General features: G+C 38.9%; 1 protein-coding gene and 1 long non-coding RNA gene across 6 annotated transcripts in view; one reads left to right on the forward strand and one right to left on the reverse strand.

Annotated features, from left to right (window-relative positions):
- Window positions 1-4,147: 4,147 nt before the first annotated feature.
- ARRDC3 (arrestin domain containing 3) lies at window positions 4,148-15,467 on the reverse strand. Of its 3 annotated transcripts, none has more exons than XR_014794799.1 (8): window positions 14,852-15,432; window positions 11,237-11,318; window positions 9,410-9,557; window positions 8,450-8,552; window positions 7,673-7,929; window positions 7,175-7,337; window positions 6,746-6,938; window positions 4,148-5,309 (listed from the first exon to the last, which is right to left on the reverse strand). XR_014794799.1 is itself a non-coding variant. In XM_084881033.1 (8 exons), the coding sequence occupies exons 1-8, from the start codon at window positions 15,129-15,131 to the stop codon at window positions 5,253-5,255; spliced, it is 1,245 nt and encodes a 414-aa protein (XP_084737159.1). In that variant the 5' UTR covers window positions 15,132-15,467; the 3' UTR covers window positions 4,148-5,252. The 3 variants fall into 3 exon arrangements, 2 of the variants coding, with proteins under 2 accessions (XP_084737159.1, XP_084737160.1); XM_084881033.1 differs by having other exon boundaries at window positions 6,746-6,900; window positions 14,852-15,467; XM_084881034.1 differs by lacking the exon at window positions 9,410-9,557 and having other exon boundaries at window positions 6,746-6,900; window positions 14,852-15,170.
- Window positions 15,468-15,758: 291 nt separating this feature from the next.
- The window catches only part of LOC311622221, a 48,027-nt gene continuing 37,217 nt past the window's right edge, over window positions 15,759-26,568 (forward strand). For 2 of the 3 annotated variants that reach the window (XR_014794966.1, XR_014794968.1), the window contains exons 1-2: window positions 15,759-15,822; window positions 20,512-20,614. This is a non-coding gene — a long non-coding RNA (uncharacterized lncRNA). Of the gene's footprint in view, window positions 15,823-20,511; window positions 20,615-23,614; window positions 23,731-26,568 lie in introns of all 3 variants that reach the window. The other variant, XR_014794967.1, reaches the window with a different exon arrangement.

Raw genomic sequence — 26,568 nt, forward strand, 5'->3', positions numbered from 1 at the left:
CCATTCGACCGGGTGTTTGACCGCTTGCTATGATGTGCACTGACCACCAGGGGCAGCATGGAATGTAGTGGGTGTCGGCGACGCTGTGCTGGCTAGTGGGCAGCAATGGAGGTGCTGCCAACCCCAATGGGCCCTGATGAGATCAGGACTGCAGCAGGATGGTAGAGAAGGTGAGCAGGTAGCACCAGACCAAGGTGGAAGTGAGCAGGGCCCAATCGCCCTGCAGATAGCAACCAGCTAGTGGGGGGAGGAGCTGATGACCCAGGCAGAGGGGGACACACCAGAGCCCAGGTGCTGCCCAGGGCCTAGAGGTCAACTGGAACCTGCCATTCCACACCAGGTGCTCACGCTTCAATTGCCGGCCAGGTCTATGGACTGCACCTGTGCATGAATTTTGCGCACTGAGCCTCTAGTTTTTTTTCTTAAAGATTGAAGACCACATTCCTCAAAAGTCAAAACAATTTCTTTATACAGTAACAGGAAGTCCTCACTTCACATTACTGGTAGATCTTGGAAATTATGACTTTCAGCAAAACGACACATAATTGAACCAGTTTTACCATAGGCCAATTGATATGAACAAGAGTTAAGTTCCCACACATATTTATGATCGCAAATGCTTTGCCAAACTTCTAAATAAAGACCCCAAACACTTCTAATATTAAACATTGAGATAAATGTGAGCTATGAATACATTTTTTTTTAAAAGGAAGATCATTCTTTTCCAACCTGCTTATTCTAGTTCAGGGTCATGGCTGGCAGGAGCCTGTCCCTGCAGCTTAGAGTGCAAGGTGGTACCTCACCCTGGACAGGCCTCTCTTCCATTGCAGGGCACACTCACACCCATACCCACTGTCACTCAGACTTGGAGATGTAGACACACCAATTCACTTACATGCACATCTTTGAGATGTGAGAGGAAACCAGAAAACCCAGAGAAAACCCACACAGGCTTGGGGAGGGCATGCAAACTCCATAGTGGCCTTGGCAGGAATCAATTTTTTTTCTCATGAACATTATAACAAAATGACATTATTTGAGGACATGCTGAATTAAAAAGAATTTTCTCAGAAATTGAAAAATGTATCTCCCTTCTGTATTTATTTTGAAATCAATAAATGAAAAGGCAAAATATTTCATCATTTGGTCATGGAAGTTTTGGATTGCTGCATGTTGATATAGGAATTTGAATTCCAAAGGCATATAATTGCCACTATCTCAAAAGTTATAATGTTGTTTCTTAAAAATATTGAGCGATAAATATGCTTTAGGATTAAAATTGGTATATTTTTTCACTTGTTAAGTGCCCTAAATCCTCAACTCAGTTACAGCTTGGGAGTCATGAAAACAAAGTTGCTTTACTCAGTGTTTTCATCTCTGACTTTTCTTTGGTGTGCTACAGAGCTTCTCAGACTTTACTGTAGTTACGGATCACCTGGGAATCATGTAAACGGTATTTGGGGTCACTATTCTGGAATGGATTTTTATTTGTTTTTTTTAGTTAAAAAACATGTAGCTCTATTACTTTTATTTATTTATTTTTAAACACTTTTTAATTTTTAAAATTACAGTTGACATACAATATTGTATTAGTTTCAGGTGTACACCACAGTGATTACACATTATATAACTTGCTAAGGGAAAATTTCATACCTATCTGATACCATGCATAGTTATTAGAAAATTACTGATTGTATTCTCTATCCTCTACTTTACATCCCCACATCCTCGCCAGCACTTGTCATTTGTTGATGGTAGCCATTCTGACAGGTTGAAGTGGTTAATACCTCATTGTGGTTTTAATTTGCATCTCTCTGATGACTACTGACTTTGAGCGTTTTTTCATGTCTCTTGAACAGCTACATGTCCACTTGTAGAAGTGTCTATTTAGGTCCTCTGCCCATTTTAATTGGATTATCTTCCTTCTGTTTAAGCAATATGATTTCCTGATGTATTTTTTATATTAACCCATTAGATTGTTCTCCCATACAATACACTCCCCTTTTCATTTTGTTTCTTTTGCTGCTGTGCAGCCTTTTATTTTGATGTAGTCCCATTTGTTTATTTTCTCCTGTTTCCCTTGCCCTAGATGTATGGGCAAAAATACGGAGATGTTTGAAATTTTGCTGGCTGTTTTCTGGGATTTTTATGGTTTCATGACTTAGTTAAATCTTTTATCTATTTTGAGTTTATTCTTGGGTATGGTATAAGTTGGTAATCTAGCTTCATTTTTTTTTTTTACATGTACCTATCCAATTTTATTGAAATACTAGAAACTTGGACATATCACAGTGAGAGGGAACTGGTATCTAAGTGAAAGTACTTTACCTGGTTAAGTTTCTTATATATGACAAGTTTTATAAGGTAGTATCCATTACTTAATGACTTATTAAATAAAACAATTAGTACTCAAAATTCCTTTAAGCCTTAAGTTATTAAGCCTTAAGTTATTTTCTTTAGTGAATCTAGAAATAATTTTTACCCAGAATGGCTGGAATTTTAATTGTCGTCCTAAGTGTTTGCCTGTATGATACTAATATGATTCAAATAAATCTCCAAACAGTTTTACAAAAAAGAAAAAAAAACAAAACACTTTATTTTCCACAAGGAAGAGCAATAGGAAAAAATCAAATCATTTCCCACATAGTTTTCTTAAAACAGAGCCTACAAGGACATATTCAGCACCAAAAAAGGAAAGAAAAAAAAAAAGAAAAGAAATTACAAACAGCCATAGAGTATAATCTATAAAGCAAACATTTAATATTGCACTTTGTTTTGCTAACATTTTGGATTTTACTTTTCCTAATTAAAAAATCAGGAATCTATCTTGAATACTGGAATACAACTGTGAACCTCACACCTTATGTCAGAAATTGACCAATATTTAGGGAAGAGTAAAGTAATGCCTCTAAATAAAAAAGTAAAGAAATACTCTAATGGGGAAAACAAAACTTTATTTTATAAAGTTTTATATAATTATAATATTGTGACATATTTGGTGACTTAGTGCCAATTGCCAGAATATTGGTCATTCTTGCTTTCATGTGTTATTTATGAGTATATGGTGATAAGTATTCCAATACTATGCGTATCAACAATTGTTCCCTAGAAATTAGACATAAAAAAGAAAAGGGATTTTCTGACAACCCCCCTCCCCAAACAAAAACAAAATCACCAAATGCCCTTTATGCCAAATATTCCATTAGCTTTTTTTGAGGGGGACATTCACAAAATGATTTAACAATAATAAAAAAATACTTCACCCCCATTTCCTTATTATCTAGTATTAGTTTGCTACGGGAGCCCAAACCCTTTAACTGAATCACTTAAAACGCGATTCATTTTTACATTGGGCTTTCTTCACCCTGTCAGCATTTTTCAAACATGAATTGTCCTCCATGTTTTCTTAAAGGCCACTTATGGAAAAGCCTATTTGTTTTGTATGAAGCTTTAAGACAGTATTAACCAGGTCAAGCACCAAGCCAGTTACTATTATTTTCAGTCACCTTATTAACTGAGGGGTTAAATGGCAGGATAGATGTAACACCCATTTCACACATATGTTGTAACATCAGAGATGCTGATTTTCTCCAAAAACACCAGAGCTGAATTCCTTCTAAAGTAAGACAATTTTCTGAGTATTCAGAAAATGCTGTTTTAAGTGTCACCATGAATGCTGGTATATTTGTTATGAGCCAACTGTAAATTATCTTTAATATAAACTATAATTTACTGATGTAATCATTTCCCTATCTTCTCACACTCAAAGTCAGTGATTTTTCATGTTTAGCAAAATGTTCTTTAGGTAATGGAAAAAAAAAATTACTTCCATTAAAAAAAAAACCCATATAAAAATATATAACATTATTCCAGCATATATTCTAGTATTTATAATTTTGAAGGTATACACTTTCAGAATAAACTGGTTTTCAAGCTTTTGTAGATCTTGAGCAGGATAAAAAATGTATAAATTGAGCTCTCTAATCATAACTTGATATTTATTCCTGCTCATTAAAATACTCTGCACCAGCAAAAATGATTTCCAACATATGTGTTTGGAGGTAATTAAGTAACTGTGTATAAAAATAAATGTATTTTCTCCTCCTCTTGTGACTGGAAAACTTCCATACTTTTTTTTTTTTTAAAAAAACAAACAAAACACAATAATAATTTTTAAGAGCAACAGCCCTTAACTCTTTGCTGGTGCCTGCCATACTGCCTTTCTCTACTCCATTCTTAGCTCTTCTAGTTTCTTCTTATAGGTAATGATAAAAAGGGAATGCGGGTGGGTTATCACTTTTGTGTATGTCCCTTTTCCAAATTTCCCTCTCCAAAAAGCCAACCAAACAAACAAAAAAATAACTCAACAGTGCAACAAAACACAAAATAGCATTCCAACAGTTTGGCAAGTGATGCGTTCACCTGAGATTAAGTGATTTTAGGCAGTCAGTAACAAAATGCTGCTTTGCTATAATAGTAGAAAGGCAACAAATTCTTAAAAGAAACCAAGAAGGTATACAATCTTGACAAAGTCTCTTATTAGCTTCCTCCTCTTATATCTTTTCCCACATATCTGTTGCGTATCTACTACAGTAGGCTGCAAAACATACAGCAAGAAGGATTGGCTTGAAGGCATTTGATGTTTGTAAATAAATCCACAATAGGATCCAAGCTGAAGAGGTGATACATGGTCAGCCTAGTAGGACAATTCTGAGCATGTGCATACGCAGGTAAAGTCCAGGCTATATTAAATAAAAAAAAAAATGTCAGTGCGTTTTTTTTCATGTTAAAGTTTTTTTTCAAAGCTTTCTTTTGTTCCTTGTTGTGCGACCACAAACAAGTTTTATATGAGTATCAAGAGTCTGGCATTAATGGAAAAAAAAAAAGCTGTAGTGACACTGAACCGCACAATGTAAGCATTGAGCATGTGCAAATTTTCAAATCAAAAGAAGGAAATCATCCCTCTTTATAACGTGGTGTCTTGACACGTATGACCATAGGCTAAGACGACTGCTCTTGGTATGTGCCAGTTTTAAAGAAAAGCTTAGATCTTCAAGCATGTTGGAGCAGTCCCAGAATGTTGCTATAGGCTTCTAAAGCATGATCACTGGTTGTTTCACGTATTTGCCATTTTTCTGGGCAAAAGCAACTCCACTTCCTCTGAAAACGTGTCTCCAAGATACTTCTCTGTCCTCAGCTGGGAAGAGATACAATTTGGAATTCACATCAACTTGATTTAACCACATGTTCCTTCAACGTGAGGGGCAGGATGGTCTATCATCTGCTGATGGATCAGGATTTGGATCGATCTTAAAAGAGAAAAAAAATTCAAAGTTATTTGATAAGGTCTAGTAAGAATGTAGCAAATGGCTAAACTAGACCTTATCAAAATTATTTGATAAGGTCTAGTAAGAATGTAGCAAAGGAGTATTAATTGACAAATCTAATTACAAAGGACATACATAGCTAATATGGGGAGGAAAATGTATTAGTATTATCTATGAAGTGCCTGATATGCAATTATAAGATTAATAACATTCATAAAAATATGCCTGAATAGTTCTCTTTCACAAAAGCTAATGGTTAAATTTTACCAGTGAATGGAGTTTTAGTTAGCACTTACTAGCACTTAAGACTCAAATACAATATAAAACATCCTTTTGTAAAGTATCCCTTTCATTCTTTTATAAAAAAACCTCTTCTGTAGGCTTTAGGAAGAATGTAGTTGTGTAAACAATATTCATGGTAACTCATGGGTATAAAACTTCAGAAAGGGCCCAGGCATAGTGTAAATAGTAATGCTGAACCCAGTAGAAACAGAGAGGCTTTCCACCTTCTCTATCTTTGGAGTGAATTTCATATACACATATGTTTAATAAAAGTGAATGTATTTTTGTTGCTTCTCAGGTATAAAGGGCACAGGAAGGCAAATTATTGGGTTTAATACAGGTACTTTAGGTAAATCCCATTTTTGAAGGAAAAAAGCTAAATAACTTTTCTTTTAATAACTATCCTTTAAAGAAAAGAAAAAAAGTAAAAATAGCTTTTTGAGCTCCCCTTTATGTGACTAGATGTTAATTAAATCACAACATGAATCAATTTATTGTTTTAAAGTTTTTAATTCTCTTTGGTTTATTTGTTTGTTTTTGCACTGGCTGTTTGCTCTTCATACCTGAACTACCCTACCTTTTGAGGTGTACTTTTAATCATTTTTCTCAGGGAAGTCCCTCCTGATTCCCAGAGCCCAATATGCTGATCCTCAAATGAACTGTACATTCCTTTCTAATTGTTATATAATATTTTGCTGCTAAGTTTGTTTTTCCTACTAAGGGCAATGTTTTATTAACATAAGGGCCTGTCATCAATATGAAATGAATAAAAATAAGATGTAGAAACGTGGTTTAAGATGTTATTGCAAACATGTTACTTTCCTTCATGGCTGACAAGGTTAAAATATGCAAGAATTAAGTTGGAAAAGGATGATAAGATAAATTCTACCTATTAATCAACGCTTGCAAAATGATAGCTCTATTGATGCTTTAAAGTATAAATTATTTTTTTAACTAGCATTTTGAAAAGCATGAGGTGAGATTATTTTACCAATAAAAGTGAACAGTCCTACTTAGTTGACAACCCTAATCTAATCTTTAATCTGTTTTTAAATTATGTTTTTTCTAAATAATCATAATAAAAAACTAACTGTATTTTTAAAAAGTCTGGTTATATTTGAGGAGTTGGTGCTTACCTCTGAATAAAGAGGTGGAGGCAAGAATCGAAACTCCTGGATATATGCAAACAGTGGTCCTTGAAATGCTCTCTCAAAGTCATCACAGGCATTCACTGGAGCAAGATTGTTCCGCCTTTGTTCCTCTGTGACCACTTCTGCATAGCTGGGTGGTGCTGAAGGAAAAAGATACACGCAATTCGAACAGCATGTTCTGATGCATGTCAAAATATACAGAAATAGTAGATATTAAAAAGAAATATCAAAGTAAAATAATAATCATTTGTTTTGTGTTCAAAACTAGAGGGATTAGGTTTTAAAACTAACATTAGGGACACATATACTCTTTTTTAGGTATAGACAAAAGTTTAATCGTAAAATATCAGAAGTAAGATTGTGTTCTTGAAAACAATAGGAGATTAAAGTTAGATATACATTATATCAAATTACCTTCAGGTCTTTCAGGAAGGGATAAACCAAGCCAGTTCATATTCATGCTACACTGACTGCTTACACTTGAGGTTCTGCTACCAAATGGATGTAGAGGAATGGTACCGATGACAAGAGGCAAATTAAGAAATAAATCCATAGCTCCAGGAATATCCACATATACCTAAAACAGTAAAAGGAGAAGCTAGGTTTAGAATGATAAGTGTTATTTCCTTTTAAAAAAACTAATAACCCAGTTTTAAATGTTATATGAGGTCCTAATTTACTTCATTTTTTACTTATATGCATGATATATAAGAAAAGTTTATCATATGTATAGTATTTTGTAATACATTCACATACATATAAGTTAAAATTAATAATTACAATGCAAAATATAAAGATTTATTTAGTTGAATATATCTTATTTGGAATAAATATATCAAATCTTGGATATAAGACAAAATTATATCCTTGTGATTTTAAAACTTAAATAAAACCCCTTAAATTTATACATACCATTAGTGAATATTCCACACGGATTATACTACAGTCAAGGATAGATGGAGAAACGGGTGGAATTTTCAGCAACTTGCCATTCCATGTCTCCGTCTTTCCAGATGATAAGGATTCCCCACGCAAGTTAGCCACAAGCTGCTTTACTTCCTTCATTTTCCCTTTGGCATAGAAGGCCTGTGTTTGGTAAATGGCTGCCTTTGGCACCACCATTCGGGAAGAGCAGTTCTCAACCTCAGCAAATATCTGAATCGATTCACCTATAAAGGGAAAAAATTATCTGGTAAGAAAACAAAATAAAACAAACAAAAGCCTCAAAACTAATGCAGATTCTTAGGCTAACGCTGGAAAGTTCAACAGACTACATGGATGAAAAGCTGTCCTAAGAGTGGCAATGAACTTAAGAGTTATAAAAATGAACTACAGTAGCTCTTTTAAAAAGGAGAGGCCCTGGCTGGGTAGCTCAGATGGTTAGAGCATTGCCCCGATATGCCAAGGTATTGGGTTCCATCCCTAGTCAGGGCACATATACAAGAAGCACCCAATGAATGCATAAATATGTGGAACAATAAATTGATGTTTCTCTCTTTCTAAAAAAGGAAAAAAAAATCAATCAATCAATAAAAAATAAAAGTAAAGGAGACTTAAGTTTCAATTTATGAAAGAAAACTGGATAAGCACAGCTTGTTATTTTACCACAGAATGCATTTACTATAAATATAAACACAAAAGCTAAGTGAAAAAATATTGTTTTATTGTGGGAATCCACTTCATACGTACCTGGGGTATAGCCCTTCCTTTCGATTTTGGCACTTAAGGATATTGGGCCTGAGGTACAGAACCAGCAACAGAGAGTCTTTTCTTTTGTGCCTGCTTGGGGTGACTGTAAGAAATAAATTTAGACAAAAAGATCAATGTATGAGTTGGGAGAGTAATGTTTTAAAATACAATTTAAGTTCTTAGAGATTTAAAAATTAAAAGCAGTTCTGCTTTTTTGTTGGTAGCCAAATATATATATTTACTAACCAATGGATCTAAATTATATTTGTTTTTATATAAATTTCTATTCAATTAAGGAAAAAGGGTGCAAGGCTTAACACCATAAACACCATTTTAGCCCACATTATATATATTAATTAAAAACCCACCCAACAAACAAACAAAAAAAACCCTTTCCACATTCCAGTTTATTAAACTGCTTTAAATAAAAATGTAGCTTTGGAAAGCAATTTGGTTATAAATCCCAAATGCTAACATCTTTCTTTGAGAATGTGAAAATTAACGTGTACAAAAGGGAAAACTGCACGTTTTAAAAAAATTCTTACTTGCTTATTAAAGATGTTATCATTTGTTTAAAACAATGTTTTTGAAGTTAAATTTGAATCTTGTGGAAAAAAATACAATTAAAAAGGATTTCTTTTAAGATGAAATTAAATTTTTTGAAGTGATAATCTCCCCATCATTTGACATCCCTACATTGGAATAATGCAAAGCAATACGAATTATCCATTATGGTATTTTCAAAGTAAGTGATATTTGTGTTAAAATAGTAATTAATACTACTGTTCCTCTTGTACTACAAGTATCCAAGGAACAGATTTATTTTTTTGTTTTAATTTTGTTGAATTTTTAAAATAAAGCCACTATTTTAAAATTATAAAATTACAGCTTAAGTTTAGGTGATTATTCTTTAGTATTGGTATGCCAAAACAAAGAATGAAGAATTCAGTCAATTCTTACCAGTAATGAAGGAGTGTTGATATCTATATGCTCAAAGACTGTAAATTCCTTCTTTAATTTTACTGGTAGAAGCCAAGGCCTGTGCAATTCGGCTTTCACCCAATAGCGCACACTGCCATGTCGGCCTTCGAATGAGGTAGCAAGTGGTCTGTGTAGAATATAAAGGTCAATATATTAATATTATACCTCTTTCTAAGAATTACACAGCAGGTTAGCATATTGTACTGTTTATATACCAGTGAGGTATCACACATAATTTTTGAAAATTTCCAAAGGGATAAGTCATTGGGGGAAAAGTCTTGTTTCCAAATAAAACAAATAGTTGGTAAACATTATAGAAATTTTGCTTTAAAAAGCCAGAAATATACAATCTCCTTAAATAAAGAAGCAGCTACTTTTAATGTTGGTGGCAAAATTATGAAAAATTGGAAATTAATAGTTCTTGAAAAGGTCAAGAACTTAATTTAAAATAAAGTTAAGAATGGTTTACTATTTCTATTGAGAAATTATAGACACTGGTTAAATATTCCGACCAAATTCCCTATAGTGCTTCTCTATTCATTTGCCAGGAGTTAATATCTTTTTATAGTAACTAATTAAGAAGGTCTAGAAAAGGCTTACAATAGTCATTATAGTTTCAAAAATTCCATATTTCATAAAGTCCACTGAAATACTAAAAATATTTTATATTTCCCAGTGTCCTCATATTTTATTTTGGCTGTTTTCAAACTTGACTCTATAGGCTTAAAGAAAGAGAAACATTTCTATTCACCTGTATAAAGGGAATCAGAACCTGCAATTTTGCCCATTTTATTACTGTGAAATATTTTATTTTAGTGAGTTTAGTCTCTTTCTCATAATTTCATTAGAAAAATGCCCAGTTTTCAGTTATTTACAAGGTAGAGTGCTAACTTAAATTAGAATGAGTAGTTACGTTTTTAACAATTTTTTTTTTTGCATTTTAGAGCCTTGCATTAATTTGCATAGCCCAGAGAAATAAAATGCAATAGTTTGCTAGTCTTTTAGAGTTTATTTCAAGAGTGCTTTACAGATAAGATACAGAATTATGTATATTTGGCATTTGATAAATTCTTCTTGTAAGTTTATCCTCCAAAACAACGATCACAAATCCGACTTTGCCTGTCAGGATAACTTGTTTAAGGCATTATTTTAAAAACATTGAATAATCTCTTCTAACAATCTTTCATTACATGAAGATTATACCATTTTTCCATCTTTCTCTCCTATTAGATCCCAATCCTTATATTAAGGTATCTCTGATGGATGTTTCAAGTCCAAGTCATAATATCTCTTGTGTCACCTTCTCAATAGCTCTTTGCACAAAAGCTAGTGAATTCATATCCAAAGCACATCACTCCTAACATCAGGATATTCCTAATGCGTCGATGTTCTTAGCTCACCGCTGCCGGCTGACATTAGCAGAAAAGAAAGCAGCCTGCATTTTTATAAATGACTTATGAGGCTTATTACCTTTTACCTTTCCTGTTAATGCTGATGGTCAACTAAGCATACAGGGCTTAGCTATTCGACTGGCACCTTCACCTCACTCAGGTTAAATGAAATCTTATTCAAGTTTTAAAAACCTCATAAATCTTGAGGCAGAGCACTAAGAATTAAGCTTTGCCTTCTATAATTTTGCCACACTACATTATAAAATAGCTTTTTTTTGAACACATTGTTTTCCTCTAGCAAGATTCGGTAATGAAAAGGGTTTTTTTTTAAACTAAAAAATTTAAACTTAGAATATAATTTTAATTTTAAAAAAAGGGATGTCTATGAAAAGTGCCTGTTCCTTCTAATACTTACGTCTGTGGAAGCTCGAAACTGAATGCATATTCATGCCTTCCTGAAGGAATAGTGTTGAAGCCTTCCTCGGAATTATCGTCATCTAAAACATAGGAAAGAAAAGGAACAAAACCCCCGTTATTAAACCTCCACACACGCGGCAGGTGGCATGGCGGGATAACCAAGGCCTGAGCTCTAACTCCCACTTCATCACGTCTCCGGGGAAAAGAAACGCCCGCCCGGGGACTCCAGCTGCCTTGTCTGTGCAATGGGCAGTGCAGGCCTGCACTGGGCGGCGCCCATTGGACTACCCGCTCACTGGGGACTCTGCTCCTGTTTAGTGCTAAGGTCAGCTGCCTCTCCAATTATTTTCTTGAATTTATCACATTAGCTATATAAAATCAGAACTGTTCACGTGCACCTTTAAAAACCAGTCGATACAGATATGACTGTAACAGTAACATAACCATAAGGAAACTTAAATGTTGGAGCTAAAAAAAAAAAAAAAAAAAAAAAAAAAAAAAAAGGCAGTGATTTTTAAAATGACTTTTTGTGTGTGTGTGTGTGTGTGTGTGTGTGTGTGTGTGTGTGTGTTCTAACTGGATCCAGGTAATTTTCTCGGCGTAGGAATCTTTACCGTTATCCCTTCACTCCCCCTCGCCCAGGGACTGGGCAGACACCGGGAAAAGCGGCCCTTCCCTTGGAACACGGGGAAACGCGCCTGTGTGCGGATGCTTTTATCTTGCACCAGTTCCCCTGGGCGCCGCCTCTGAGCGGATTTCAGCACCAAAACCCCGCTGGTGAACTGGGGGGGCCCCCGAGAGCTCCCCGAGTCCGCCTCCCTCCCCTCCGCGCCTTTCTGTGCCGGCTCAGCCGTCTCCCTGAGCGGCGGCGGCGGCCGCGCCGCGGTAAACAAGTGCCGGGCTGTCAATCAAGAACCAGCGCGGAGCAGGAGAGGACCGGCCTAAACCGGCGCGAGCAGATCCCAGCCGGCCGCCGCGCGCGCCCCGCTATACATACGGCATACGTCTCCGGCTCGCGCGGGCGCGCGCACGCGCAGCCTAGCCTGCTGGGCCAAGGGGGCGGAGCCGGCGGCCGCCGCGCTTCCGTTTTACACGCCCCCGCCGGGGACCGGTTCGAGCTGGCTCGGGCCAACCCCGACACCTTCCCAATGGCATCAGCGGAGACCGGGGGGACGGTGCAGGGTGGGAGCTGGGGAGCAGGCGCCCCGGGGAAACAATGATGGGGGTGGGGGGAAGGGATACTCGCTCAGGCCCGGCTCCGGCTTTGGATGGTACCATCCCTTTTCCATCCCTCCCCGCCCAGCCTTGGCGCGCTCTCTCCCCGGGGTCAGACCAAGTGAGCCGGTCTGTACCTGTCGGTAGACAGGCTTTGCACTCGCTCAGAGGAAAACGAGCGTCCGCTGAAGGTATCGGACGCCTTCCTCTCCAAAAACAGGAAGATGGGCTCCTGCGAACCCTGTCCACCCAACTCCCCTCCGAAGAGCACTGGCAGCGCAAGTTGCGCCCAGGGCCACTCGGCACTGGGAAAGGCTAACCAGGAGCTTTTCGCATCTACTCTCCTGACACCCCAAGTCATGTATTCCGGGCCCCAAACCAGGCCATGGTGGTGAGACAGAAGGTGACGGGAGACGCGGGCAACCTCCCGAAGCCCGGGGAGGGGCGCGAGCAGGGGCGGGGGGCCGCCCCGGAGGGCCCTTTACCGGCGCACGCCGGTTCCGAGTCCCGCCCCCGCGGGCGCGCCCCACTCTCCCCACCGCCGGCGCCCAATCCAATCAGAGGCCGGCATCGCCTTAGCAACAGGCTAACAAACCCGGCTCCGCCTATCGCGGGCCGCCGGGGGCGGGGCCTCCGTCACCAGGCTAGTGTGAGAGGCTTTAAGTCATTGAAAGTATTCCGGGCTCAGAGCTCGCCTGCACTTTGCAGAGGCTCAGGGGTATTTCTTTGGTGTTAAAAAAGCCCATAGTTTATTTTACCATGAAATCATGGAGCAGCTAACAAAATTGTGTTTGTCCCCATAAGTCGTTATTCTTACAGTCTCAACTCATATGCTCGCTCGCGCTCTCTCTCTCTCTCTCTCTCTCTCTCTCTCTCTCTCTATATATATATATATAAAACACCTTTGTTTCTTCCCACCATTTTATAAAAAGCTGCATAATATCCAGAAAGGTTCAGACAAACTCATGTCTATGCTTTTCAATAAACAGGACGACTGTCATGAGGCATTGGCGCTTCTTTATCAGGGTTACTGCATGGGGAGATGAACTAGAAATATGTCAAGATGCAAATGGCCTGTGTGTAACGAAACCCTAAGGAAAGAACTGATTTCATCTTAATATTGAAAAAACACCATCCGTGCATTAACAGCGCTGTGGCTGAAAGCATCCCTTCTCTCTACACTGGCTTTGGCTCCCTGAGCTCGTCCTCAGGCATGTGCATTATTGAAGATTGGAAACGAAGGTTAAAAAATGTGCTCTCCTTTTGGAGGACAGCCCGCACCAGAGCTTAAATATCGCATTAAAAAAGGAGAAGTTCAGAATTACATAACCGGCTCTAACACTATATTCTTCTCGGTCTAGGAATTAAGTCATCGCCACCACCTGACGCGTGCAGCCAATCTGCGGAGCTGGAGGAGCGCCCCTCCTCGCCACCCCCCAGAACTGGTCCCAAACAGGATTGAACCGCTTCTAACAAAGGGTGGAAACTTAGAAAAACAGGCTCAGAGTCTCCTATAACCCCACCATGCAACGACTCACACAGCAGATCGGGAACCTCGGGCCCCTTCCCGGGTCTGACAACCCTTCCTCGCCCCTTTTCTAACCGAAAAAAAAAAAAAAAAATCAAAACCAACGCGCCGAATGAACACTGACCGGCGTGGGTCTCATTGAAGGTGCACGTTTCAAAGTTGGGCGTGATGCTCAGAAAGGCACGTTCCCCCCAAATGGCCTCTGAGCCCCATTGGAGACCCACGAATAGGATGGGTGCAGCCCTTTAGAATGGAGAATGAATGATATGAATTTCCAAAGGAACTGCAAATGGGAGACACAACACGTGGGGTGCTCATACCATATGTCAAAATAAGCCACAGGAACCCTTGGCCAAAGAACAAGGATCAATTCTTCCAAGTCCTTTGCGGATCAACATTTTAAAACATGAAATACACCTATTATTTCATCTCTAAATTCATCTTAAAAGATGCTATTCCATTTCTTGATGGAAGCTTCGTGTTGGGAAAGACCTAAGGCTGCAGAGTCCAAGGAGGAGAGGAAGAATCCACCACCCCTGGGCTGCAGCGTCTGGCAATCGGGTTGAGAAGGTGCTGGTGAGGCGATGGCAGGGGCTCCCACAGCTTGTGCGTGCGGTGCCCGTGGACGGCGGCGCGGGCGGGGACGGGAAAGTGCAGTTTGCAGTCACTTTGCAGATAGACGCCTGCGGGCTGGGCGGCCCGGCGCCCGGCGAATGTCAAGGCGAACCCAGGTCCCCCAACTCCGCTCCTCTCCCGCCGCACTGCTGCGGGCGATGCCGGGAGGAGGATGATATCGATTCAGAAAAAAATTAGAAGGGTTCCTGATTTCTGAATCCTATAAAGCAAAAAAAAAAACAAAAAAAAACTTACCTCTCTCGTGTCCGATGAGGATGTCTTTATGGTTGAAATACTCCACTTCCTCCGTGTAATTCTGCGTGTAGGCGGTGTTGGAGCCGGCGTTCCGAGACTCGGTCCAGCGCACCTTGGCGTGGCCCCGCGCGTGGATCTTCAGGGATCTGACTCTGATCTCCCCCGTCACTTCCAAACTCACCCTTCCTGAGACCGTGTCCCCGCTGGAGTACACGGGGACGTGGCTGTCATTGAGACAGTCAAAGCTTATGGTCAGGCTCTTCACCTTTCCCAGCACCATGTTGATAACAAAAAAAAAAACACAAAAAAAACCTCTATAAAAATATAATGTAAGACCAAAAAAAAAAAAAAAAAAGTCAAGATCGCATGTAAAAATGGGATCTTCACGGAACACTGATCGATGTCTTTTGCCGTGGAGGGGAGGAAAAGAAAAGAGGAAAAAAATAAAACGAAAAAACAAAAGCTCACCGGCGCGACCAGCGATCCCTCACAGAGAGTTCATTGAGATTTCTTAAAAAGTCAGGGCAGCCGCGAGGCTCCGGCCCGGCTCCCGCCCGTCCCCGCGGTCTCCGTACAAAGACGGGCGGCCGGGCTGCCAGCTCACTTTAATAAGAGTGGAAAACAACCCCGCCGCGCATGCGCGCCCCCCCACGCCCCGCCCCCCGCGCCCCCCGCGCCCCGCCCCCCGCGCCCGCGCCGCGCTCGCTCCCCGGCTCGCTCGCTCGCGGGTACAGTAGGTGTGAGCTCGGGGTGGGGGGGGGTGGATGGGGGGGTGGAGGAAGGCCCGGGGGCTGCCGGGAGGCTGGCCTGACTGCTCTGCACGGGGCGCTCCCATTGGCGGGCCGGCTACCGTAAAGCCTGGACGGACGCGCCGCCCGGAGCCCCCGCGGGGAGCGCGCTCTATTTAGAGGGAGCGTTGGCGGCGGGGCCGCGGGGCCCGGGGCTGGAGGGGGGAACCTGGGCCGAGCCAAGTAAGGATACCCAGCGGCGGGTCCGGCCCCAGGCGTGCTGTGCGGGCACTTGCAGGGTTTTTTGTTTTTTTTTTGTTTTTTTTTTTTTTGACCGCCGTGCCTGGCTGGGAAGAGGGGGAAAGAAAAAAAAGGGATGAGTTGAAGAGAGAGAGATGGGGGCAGGGGGAACAACCGGTTGGGCAAGCGGCTGGTGGCTGAGCACAAGCTTAGCGAAATTTCAAAAGAAAACGCAATAAAACCAGGACAAGATATAATGTTCTCCGGCAAGAGCATTCTTGGCTTGGATATTTTTGTTGGTTTGTTTGGGGAAGAAAAAAAAAAAAAGAAGAAAAGTGCTTTGACAGCCAGGGTGGAAATGAACTCATTTGAGGCCAAAGGAATCTTAGAATACTATAAAGAGCAAGGAAGACCAGCAAGCATAATTGAATCAGGTTTTGCTTTCTCTTCAACTGCTTTCTTTCCCATCTCTTAATGAGATAGCAACGAAAAACAACCCAGTTGTTTGCATGATGACTCTAAGGGGAAGAAAGGCTTGACCACTTCCTCGAAGGAAGGAAAAGTCCTTTTTGGAGACACCACCTACAGCTAAATTTGCAGGGTATGACATGATTATACTCCCGTGTCCAGAGGATTAAGAATAGAGTTCGGCCTAAAAAAGTACCACCTTTCAAAAGGCAGCATGACATAGGGTTGTACCTGGCATAATGTTTACAATAAGATCGGAAAATCTTTGTTAGAAATTAGTGCAGCACATACCATAGTTTTTAAAAAGCATGATTTGGTTTATAAATAGGGCTTAATTCTGCAAGGCTCTAATTCTAATTTTCAGTCTTGGACTGTTCAAAATAATAATTCTAATACATCGTAAAAGCAGGTTCATATTGTGAAAGTTTTGGTAACATAGTATTGCCTTCATAAAATCACAATGAGATTCGACGTATAACACCATACGCTTATCTAGAGTTTTGCAATCAACAGACCTGCTTATTAGAGAAATATAGAAAGAAAAAATATGAATCTGTATATACACACACACACACAAATATACTCCTGAAGAGTTTTGGCTATTCAAGTCTAAAACATTTAGATTCTTTTGTGTCATGTTTTTGGGTAGGTTGAACCTATGAGTCACAATAAACTAAACTCATTGGGCTTTCTGTTTTTCTTTATTGGAAGAAATGAAATTTTATTTAGTTAGATTTTAGTTGACAAGGCATTATATGAGGATATAAATATGCAAAATATTTGGATAGTTAATGGGCAGGGCATTTACTTTTGATAGTTATGCATAAAATTATGAATTTGTGTATTTGAGTGGAGAAAATAGTCTCTCTCTTTTTTTCTCTCTCTTGGATGACACCTGGTGGATATTCTAGTTCAAGTACTTGGGATTTTGTACCAGCTTTGGTTAACAGATACTACTTGGGTTTTTTCGCCACCTAGTGGTAAAGTAGTGAGTTGCTAAAATATCAGCTTCTCAGCCTTAAGGCCTAATATATATTAAGCATTAAATGACATTAAGCAAGGAATGAATTTAAAAGTGTAGTTCACAATAAGGTCTTCATTACTAAATTTGTTTTAAATTATTAAGTATTACTGAACAATGGCTGAATTCTTCAGGATTTTTAGTAAAATTTCTATATTGAAATATAACTTATTTCTGAAAAAATAAGAGTCAGTTGTTTAAATAAACTAGAATTGCATTTAAACAAAAAGAATCCTAAGAGATTTATTTGTAGTTTTAAAAATTATTTTATCACATTAAATGACTCATTCCTGTCACTGTCTTATCTCATTCATTTTTTTTTTGAAGCTTTTAGGATATAATAAAGCATTGTCTTTGTTATTTATTTTGCTGTTTCTGTGTATTGTATTTTTACCCTTCTTTCTAAACACTTCAATCACTGACAAGTTGCCAAGAAATTTTTATCCCCTATTATTTTCACTTAAGGTCCTACTCACCTTAATTATTGCCTTTCTTCTCTTAGGGTTTGGTTATGCGACTCAACTTTCTTAAGTGCCTAAACTTGAATTTACTTCATCTTGTTTTCCTCTTATTTATTCAAATCATGAAAACACAAACAAACAACTCTGGTGCCTCTACATCCTTGTTTGCATTTTTATTTCTAAAAGGAAAACATGGCTACATTTTGAATGTTTTCTCTTATAACTTTAATGACCTCCTCTTTAAAGGTTCCTTGAATAATATCTATCCTTTAGACAGCTTCAAATGCTGTACTGTAGCTGTTGGTTATCTTGGGCTTCTGGACTTGCTTCACTGGGCTCTTACTATATTTTGTATTAAATTTAAGCTATTCAACTTTACCACCAGGGATCTTTCTTCCTGCACCCCAGCCTACGTCTCATATGCCACCCCCTCCTACTCAACTGCTAGCTCTCTGTGCCACCATCAAATACATCTCTGTTCCCTTTGTTGGCTTGCCTCACTGTTGCCAACATGCAGTTACATGCTGCTTTCCATGTCCAGAACAACATCCCACTGCTGTGTCATCTCCTTTCCCTTCTAACCCCTCCACCAGATTAGTTGGCAAAACTTAATGAAATTCCAGCTGCACAGAACAGCTAGTCTCCCTCCCCTTTCTATAGATTTCTTCAGAGCTTAAATGGAAATCTCTTTTTATGGTATTTGATTCTTGGATTTTTAATTCAGTGTCTGTTCCACTGCCAAGTCTGTAGTTTTTCGCTTATTAGATCAAAATACCCAATTGTAATAGAAATAACTTTTGACCAGACACAACTTTATGTAACAAGGGTAAAAGCATTCTAATTATAGTAACCAATATCTTCTTGATGGATATTAAGTTTTAGTGGCAAAATATAATTCAAAAGAACCAGTTCTCATTCTTTTAAATATCAAATTCATATTTGGCTATCAAACTTTATATTTGATAATCTTACTTGGAGAACGTTGTCCTTCCACTCATCTACATTTTCTCAGTTGATGAAGAGAAAATTATTATAAATGACTTAAAAAAAACGAAACTTGCTATTTACTGCTACTACCTTCTTAATATTGTTTAATGTAAGCAATGTTCAAGGGTCATATGTTTAAGGTTAAGATTAATTTTATTTACTGTTGTTAATCCTTATGTTATCATAACTTAAAAATTATAAGAGAAAATTATTACTTCTTGCTCATCTGAGATCAGCTCAGGTTTCATGTTACTGTCTTTCCTGTTGTTGGGGAAAAGCTATAAGGAAGAGGGACAATTTAAGTTTAAAAGTTTGCTGAGGACTCACTGCCTCCAGAATTTTAAGTGTTTCAAATGAACTTTTGTTTCTGAGTCAGGAAACAGGTTAGGTGATAGCTAAAACTTAAAATCACACTTTTAATCTATGATACAGTAAATTCACATCCAAACAGTCAGCAACTGGTTTTATAGTTGTTGTTTAGGATAAACATTTCTTTAGTTCATGTATAAACTACTTAAATCAATACATTTTAGTGGAATCATGAAGCAACTGAAAATTTCTCCCCCAAATTGATACAACATTTTTGTAGTTATGTATGAATTTTAAATTATTTTGTTGCAGAGAATGTGATAGAAAAAAATTTAATACTTTAATGTTTTGGACTTTGAAACATATGAAGGCTTTTACGGACACATGCACAGAGCAAAATAACCAAAGTAAGAAGCAGAAGTATATCAGGAATAATTGACAAATTAAATAATATGGGCTGTTTTTGGTCTTTAGAAAGTAGGAGTAATGCCTGGCCAGTGTGTGGTTGAGTGTCGACCCAAGAACCAGGAGGTCATGGCACCTGCCTAGGTTTTGGGCTTAATCTCCAGTAGGGAGCATGCAGGAGGCAGCTGATCAATGATTCTCACCAATGTTTCTCTCTATAATCAATAAAAAACATTTTAAAAAAGTGAGAGTAATGTTTCAGTAAAACCAAAATATTTTGTTTTTTTAAAATCCTCACTCTAGGGTATGTTTTTCATTGATTCTATAGAGAGAGGGAGGAAGGGAGGAGAGAGGGAGGAAGGGAGGAAGGGAGGGAGGGAGAGAGAGAAACAGCAATGTGAGAGCGAAACATTGATAAGTTGCCTCCCTTAGCAACCTGGGTATGTGCCCTGACCAGGAATTGAACCCAAGACCCTGCTGTAAATGCGATGATACTCTAACCAACTGAGCCACATTGGCCAGGGCACCAAAATAATTTTATAAGGTATGGTTTAAAGACAAAATTTGGAAGCTAGAGTAGATACCATTTTACATAATTCTGTTGTCAAATCATATCTTTTTCATGTACTCTTAGAAATAAGAAACCCTTCATTTTTACCAGTGGGCTACTTTAATAGGGAGAAGTTTTTCAATTTTAATTTTCCATTATTATTTTTGGAATTATTTGGATCTGTTTTGGTGAAATTTGATAGAAGCCTTTAGAAAGGTGAATGTATAAAAAGAAACTGAGCTGAGCCCTGCCCCCTTCCTTAGGTCTTTCTGCAAATGAAGAAGAGAAGAACCTTTCAGAAAGACAAATGGCTAATGGGAGATTGTCCAAGGGGAAAGACTGATTGCAAAACAGTAATGATCCTAAAGAGGATATTGTGGGGAAGAACAAAAGGCCATACCATTTTTCTGTTTCTAGCACTAGCCTTTCTTATCTTCACAAACCCCAATGCTTTTGTGTTCTAATCACATTGTTCCTTTCTGTCTCTTCAGTGATGTTCAGTCCAAATGAAAAGAAATGTTGGCCATTGGTTCATGGTGACCAGTCTTTGGAGGACAAAGTTAAGTGAACTGCATAAAAATCACAAAATCAAAGGTAAGAAAGGCCCTCAGAGAGCAGTGTGAGGGTGAAAGGCCAGAGATATGTCCTCTGGGGGATGTAGGAACAGAAGAAATATGAATGGAGAGTTACTGTGGGCAGAGAGTCCTGAGACTCTTTAGTGGTTAGGCATGGACATGGTGCAGGCAAGCTGAGTAATGATAAGAAGTCAAGAAGACTTTTGGGGGTTTGGAAAGTCTGGCTGATTACAGAAGGTGGGAGGAGGCTGTCAGGGTTGATGGAATGAAGCAGGATTTTTTTATATGTGTGTGTGTGTGTGTGTGTGTGTGTGTGTGTGTGTGTGTTTTATGGGTGTATAGGACATGTATAAATTAGCTACGAAGTCCAGAAACCACCAGGTAGTACACTAGTGGGGTGTGTGTGAGTGAGAAAGAGGTCATCATTATAACACCTGGAATACCAGTATATTTTAATACAATTATCTCTCTATATAAAAGCCTCAGAGATTGTTATGGCTGGACGACTGGATGACCGGCCAGTAGCTATGATGCAAACTGACCACCTGGGTCCCACAGCCAGCCTCTTGCAACCAGCCAACTTCCCACGCTCCCTCCCCTCGGCCGGCAGCCCTGGCTGTCTGGGAGGGACCGCACCCATGCACGAATTCGTGCACCAGGCCTCTAGTTACTTTATAACCATAAATATTTTTGCTCATTATCTGATTGGCTTCTATTAACATCCCATTTAGGTAATACTTTTACATTATATCTATTTTATAAACAAGGAAACAGGCTTAGAATGATAAAGTAACTTGACCAATCTCATGTAGCTACTAACAGGTGGTGCTAGCTGAACCTGTGATCTTAATCACTAGGCCATACTGCCAGCAAGTCAGTAGGCTTATTTATTAATACCTCCTACAAGAAGGCTTCTGTAAACAATCTCCCCTGCCCTAGTTTGGATTGTGTGTTCCTCATCTGTGTTCACAGAACCTTTTAAAAACCCCATTCCTTACTATCTTTTTTTGTAATTTTTACATTTATTTGTCTCTTTCATCATAATCCAAGCCTCTCAAGGGCACTCTTCATGACTTACCTATTGCTCAAGCGCTAATCATTTTTATATCTCCAGCACTTAGCATAGTGCTCAACACATAATACACACTTACTAAACGTTTATCAATATGTGATAAATTGCTAATGGAATGTTATTTTAAAGCAATTTTTTTATTGTGATATTATAGAATCTTTTGGGAAGTTTTTCCAGATAACCATGTGAAACCACATGAGATTGATGAATTTTAAACATTAGACCTAAGTTCAGACCACAATTTTGTAAATGTATGCTGGTGGCCAAAAGGTAATCATCATGATATTTTATTGTCCAACCCCAGGTTAGCACAAGAATTACTGGCTTGTGCTAAAATAAAGTTTTGTGGTTATAAAATAATAATCATATTAAAAATACATATCTCCCTTGTCAGCATTTTTCTACTTATATCACATTTAGTTTATATTTTACAATTGATTAATAGAGTCTTCCAGCCTGCTTTTAATTGCTTAGGAAAAATACAATTGTGTGCCATAGCAGAGAGCAAGATACCTGACTGTAAGAATTTGGAGAGGTTAAATGAAACTTGAAATATTGTTTATCTGTTTTTTTAATATAGTTTCATAGCTGACATGTAATAAAGTATTCTGAACAGCTTCCGCAAGTAGGTAACAGAAAGGTTTATCTTAATAGTCTTGATTATATAATATTTTATTTGCTATAGATGTTGAGATTATGTATAGAGTAGAGGCCCAGTACACTAATTTTTGCACAGGTGGGGTTCCTTGGCTTGGCTGGCGGGTGATTGGAGCTGATCAGGGCCGGCTTGTCCAGTCCTGATTGTGTCAGATTGTGCCAGCCGGCCAGGGGGAGAGACCGTGGGAGGTTGGCCAGCTGTGGGAGGTTGGCTGTGGGATCTGACCACCAGGGGGCAACACTGACCACCAGGGGGCAACTCCTACATTGAGTGTCTGCTCCTGGTGGTCAGTGTGCATCATAGCTACTGGCCAGTTGTCCAGTCTTAACAGTCACCTTAGGCTTTTATATATATATAGATGCTGTCATTCTTAGAAATTAAAATCACAAAAGACATTTCTGAAGAGAAACATTTATTCATTCATAGGTTTGGTACATTCAATAATCAGATATGTGAAAACCCTGGTGACTAAAAATACACATTATTTTTAAATGATTTTTTTACATATTTAAAATATATTTTTATTTTAGAAACAAATAATTTGGTAAAAAATAAGTCAATACTTGATGTGGAAAAGCAAATTTTTATGGATTTATGAATGAAAATGGATGTTACATTCTGTGTACTTGCAAGATATCAGAAAACATGAGCAATGGTGGATTAAGGTTGTTTGTATAAATTTAACTCTTGAAAAGATTACCTAATTTTCCCTTAATAATTAAAAGAAAAGCTCTGTTCCTTCATTCATTACTATCATTGTTTATCATGATGTTCAAATAGTTTGTAGTTTAGCTACTGGAAGCCCTTCCATGTGGCTTATGTGATTTCTTGACATATTTCATCATTTTTTGACTTTCTTTCTTTCTGGCACAAGATATTAACAAGTTCATGTTATACTTTCCCTGCCCTAGCCCTGGAATCCCCATTTTAGTCTGAGTCTTTTTAGTAGAGAATAACATTTAGGATACAAGCTCTGAGTATTAGATATGCTCTTTGCTTTTGGGAGTGTAGCACTTGAAGGATTTCTCAGTGAGAGAATTAGGATAATATATACATACATTTGTATTCTATCTGCCTGTCTGTCTGTCTATCTAATCATAGTGTACATTGATAACATCAGTTCTAATCCAGCACCTCAGAGTTTATTCTGATTATCACCCTTTCCATATATGTAACCCTCTTTGATATTGAGAAACCTGGTTCCTATTGGCCTTATTATTATTTACTTATTTGATCAGCATCTCTTGTGTGTAATCAATCTTTCCTTTCCACTGCCCTCTTTTATTTAGGTGCATTCTTCCCCTGAGCAGGCTCTGCTATCCATGTCAAACTGTCCCTACATGGACATACTCTCACCCTACTCAGGCATGGCCTCTGCACGCTGGACTGGCCTTTGTGAGATGCTGTCTTCACTTGGTATCAGGTAGGCTCTGACTCTCATGCTTCTTCCACCTTTCTCTCCTACTCCCTGCCTCCCTGCCTTCCTTCTGCCACAATCAGAGTTAGATATACAATGATTTCAATTCAGTTGTGAATAAGAAAAGGAAGATAGGTCAGATGCTAAAAGAAGACTCATTCAGGAAAGACTTTTTTTTTGGATAAGGTACTAATCTTGAGGGTGAGGTTAAAGATATGAAAGAGACAGAAGTAATTGATAAGGCCACTTCTCTCAGAAGTGAGAAGAATGAGTGAGGATCCAGAATGCAATTCTGAGGATTTGGTTTTTTGTTTTGTTTTGTGTTGTTTTCTTTTAATCCTTACCCAAGGATATTTTTTCCATTGATTTTTAGACTGAGTGGAAGGGAGGGAGAAAGACATCGATGTGAGAGAGACACATTGATTGGTTGCCCCCTGCATGTGCCCAGACTGAAACCAGGGATTGAGCCTGCAACTGAGGTATGTGCCCTTGACTAAGATTCGAACCCGGGACCCTTCAGTCCACTGACAGACACTCCCAACCACTGAGCAAAACTGGCTAGGGCTTGAGATTAGTTTTTAGTACAAAGACCACATTCCACTTTAATAGAGAGTGGGAGGGAAGAATGAGTTCAATATAGGCTGGTTTGAAACTTTCTTAGTAGGAAGAGGAATAAATTTACATTCTATGGCTTTTACTTTCCGGTACAGACATTGCTGAGAATGAGTGATTTAGTGGGAGATTTGAGGAAAGTTCTGAAATCACTTTAGAGAATGAGAAAGTGAAATGAGAAAAAAAAAAAAAAAAATCACCAGAAAGTTTTCTGATATAGAAGATCTGAGAACAGAAACTGAAAATTAGTTCAGACACCATCCTGAACATTTATAGTATTTTCTCCAACAGCCCTCAGTGCTAGGACTGAAGAAGGAAGTTTTTATCAGTGAAGTAGAAAGGCATGGCAAAGTAAATTGAGGGTTTTGGCTGGAGAGAGATTGAAATGGAGTGTAAGGCCCTGCTGAACACCAAGGTGAAGCTGGAGGCTGGGCTGCCACATACCGCCACCTGCTGGAAGAAGGGGAGAACTTTAATCTTGGTGATGCCCTGGACAGCAGCCACTCGGTACAATACACCCAGAAGACCACCACAGGATTGTGGATGGCAAAGTGGTGTCTGAGGTCAAGGACAGCAAGGTTCTCAGGCGTTAGAGGTAACAGAAGTGGGACACTCCTTGTGTATGTGGGAAGGAAGCCAATGAAAAGTTCAGAGGTCATTGAACATTAAAAGAAAAAGAAATGGAATGAATGAATGTTGAAATGTTGAGGTGAATAATTCTTTTTTTTTTTTTAACACAAAGAAAATACTTTTATTTGTATAACAAAGACTAAGAAATAGTGACATAGTTAAGTTAACAGAGTTTATGTCAGGACACAACTAGATTTGAATGGCGTGTAACCCCTTCCTCCCACCTCTTGTAGCCTGCCTTAGAAAGCCAACATTTTAGTGTAAAAGGTTTAATTGAGTAGACTCTACTTGGTGTCTTTTAACACAATAATGTTTTTATTTTTTCTGATTAAAATTCCCAATAGTGCTTTATAGAACATCCCAAGATAATTTATTGGGCACATTCCATAACTTTCTCATCACTTTCAGTTATTAAAAAAACAAAGCAAAACCAGACTAATTTCACTCCAGTGTAAAAATTCAATCTGAAATATGATTCAAATGTAATCCTCTCAATTCCCTCAACTAGCATCTCAGCCCTCTGTTGAGGAGAAATATGAGAGATGGCAGGGGTTGTTAATTGGAGATGAGGAAGTACCTCTCCCCACAGGACTGTACACCATTCTGTTGCTGCTCTGGAAGTCACAGAGGGTATGGTGGTCTCCTCATAACTTCCTGAAACTTTCTTGGTCCACCACATAACTTTGGACACTCATGTCTTTAGTCTGCCTTTGGTCTACATCCCAATTCCCTTAAGAAGCAGCTGTCAGGTACCACAGGCTTTCTCCTCTCTTCTCTATATTCCTTCATATCAAGTCAAACATGGCAGTCCTTCTCTGCATCCTCTGGTAGATTAGGAAACCAGGAATGGGTTAGAGGTCTTCTCCACCTCCTTCTTAAAATCCTATAGCATGGTCTCCTTTTTGTCCCATGTTCCTTGGTTTAGCCAGCAAGTGCTCCTCCTTTAAAATCTCAGAAAAGAAACAGGCACAATTCTTGGTGTTCAGATTAGCTCCCAAATTTATAGGGACTCAAGTCAGATTGTGCCCTGACACCCTCATAGGGCTTGCTGCACTCTGAAGGCAAGCTTTGGACTGGTCTCTGGGTCCCTGACTCTGCAAGTATTCAGCTCCATGGCAGACTGTGCATCTGTTTTCCTTGCCAGCACTCACATTGCATATTCCGTTGAAACTCTCCTTCAGTTGGCATCTGGTGGGTTGAGAAGAAATATTTTTCTGCCCACTCAAGGGCTGAGATGTTGGTTGGGAGTAGCAGAAGTGGTTCATCTGTCTCCGAATAGGTCCTCAGGATGGCTTTTGGCCCAAATTATTGGGTAGGTTTTTAAAAGCATGGAAATATTATGCCTTTTTGTCATCATTTTTTAGTCATAATAGCCAATTCCAAGACAGCAGGAAAAATCCCATTGAACAGTCTATTTTCATAGCTTAAAACTAAACTAAATAAAATCCTTCATTCTTATTTGATACTGTAGACTACAATGAAAAAAAATAATCTACAAACTTACAGAATGTGGCAAACCAGATCTCTTCAGTGTCTATGATTTTAAGTTAGGGAAAGTTAAAGCAGCATTAGAAGTACCATTAA

The sequence above is a fragment of the Pipistrellus hanaki genome (assembly GCF_964339955.1).
Source record: "Pipistrellus hanaki genome assembly, chromosome: 4".
NCBI lineage: Eukaryota > Metazoa > Chordata > Mammalia > Chiroptera > Vespertilionidae > Pipistrellus > Pipistrellus hanaki.

Excerpts from the sequence above, each read along its gene's own strand:
- ARRDC3 (XM_084881033.1), bottom strand. The coding sequence starts at position 15,131 with ATGGTGCTGGGAAAGGTGAAGAGCCTGACCATAAGCTTTGACTGTCTC. Across the intron at positions 8,553-9,409 it reads TCAACACTCCTTCATTACTG|TCACCCCAAGCAGGCACAAA; the intron begins GTAAGAATTGAC and ends TATTTCTTACAG. Across the intron at positions 6,901-7,174 it reads CCTTCCTGAAAGACCTGAAG|CACCACCCAGCTATGCAGAA; the intron begins GTAATTTGATAT and ends TTTTTCCTTCAG.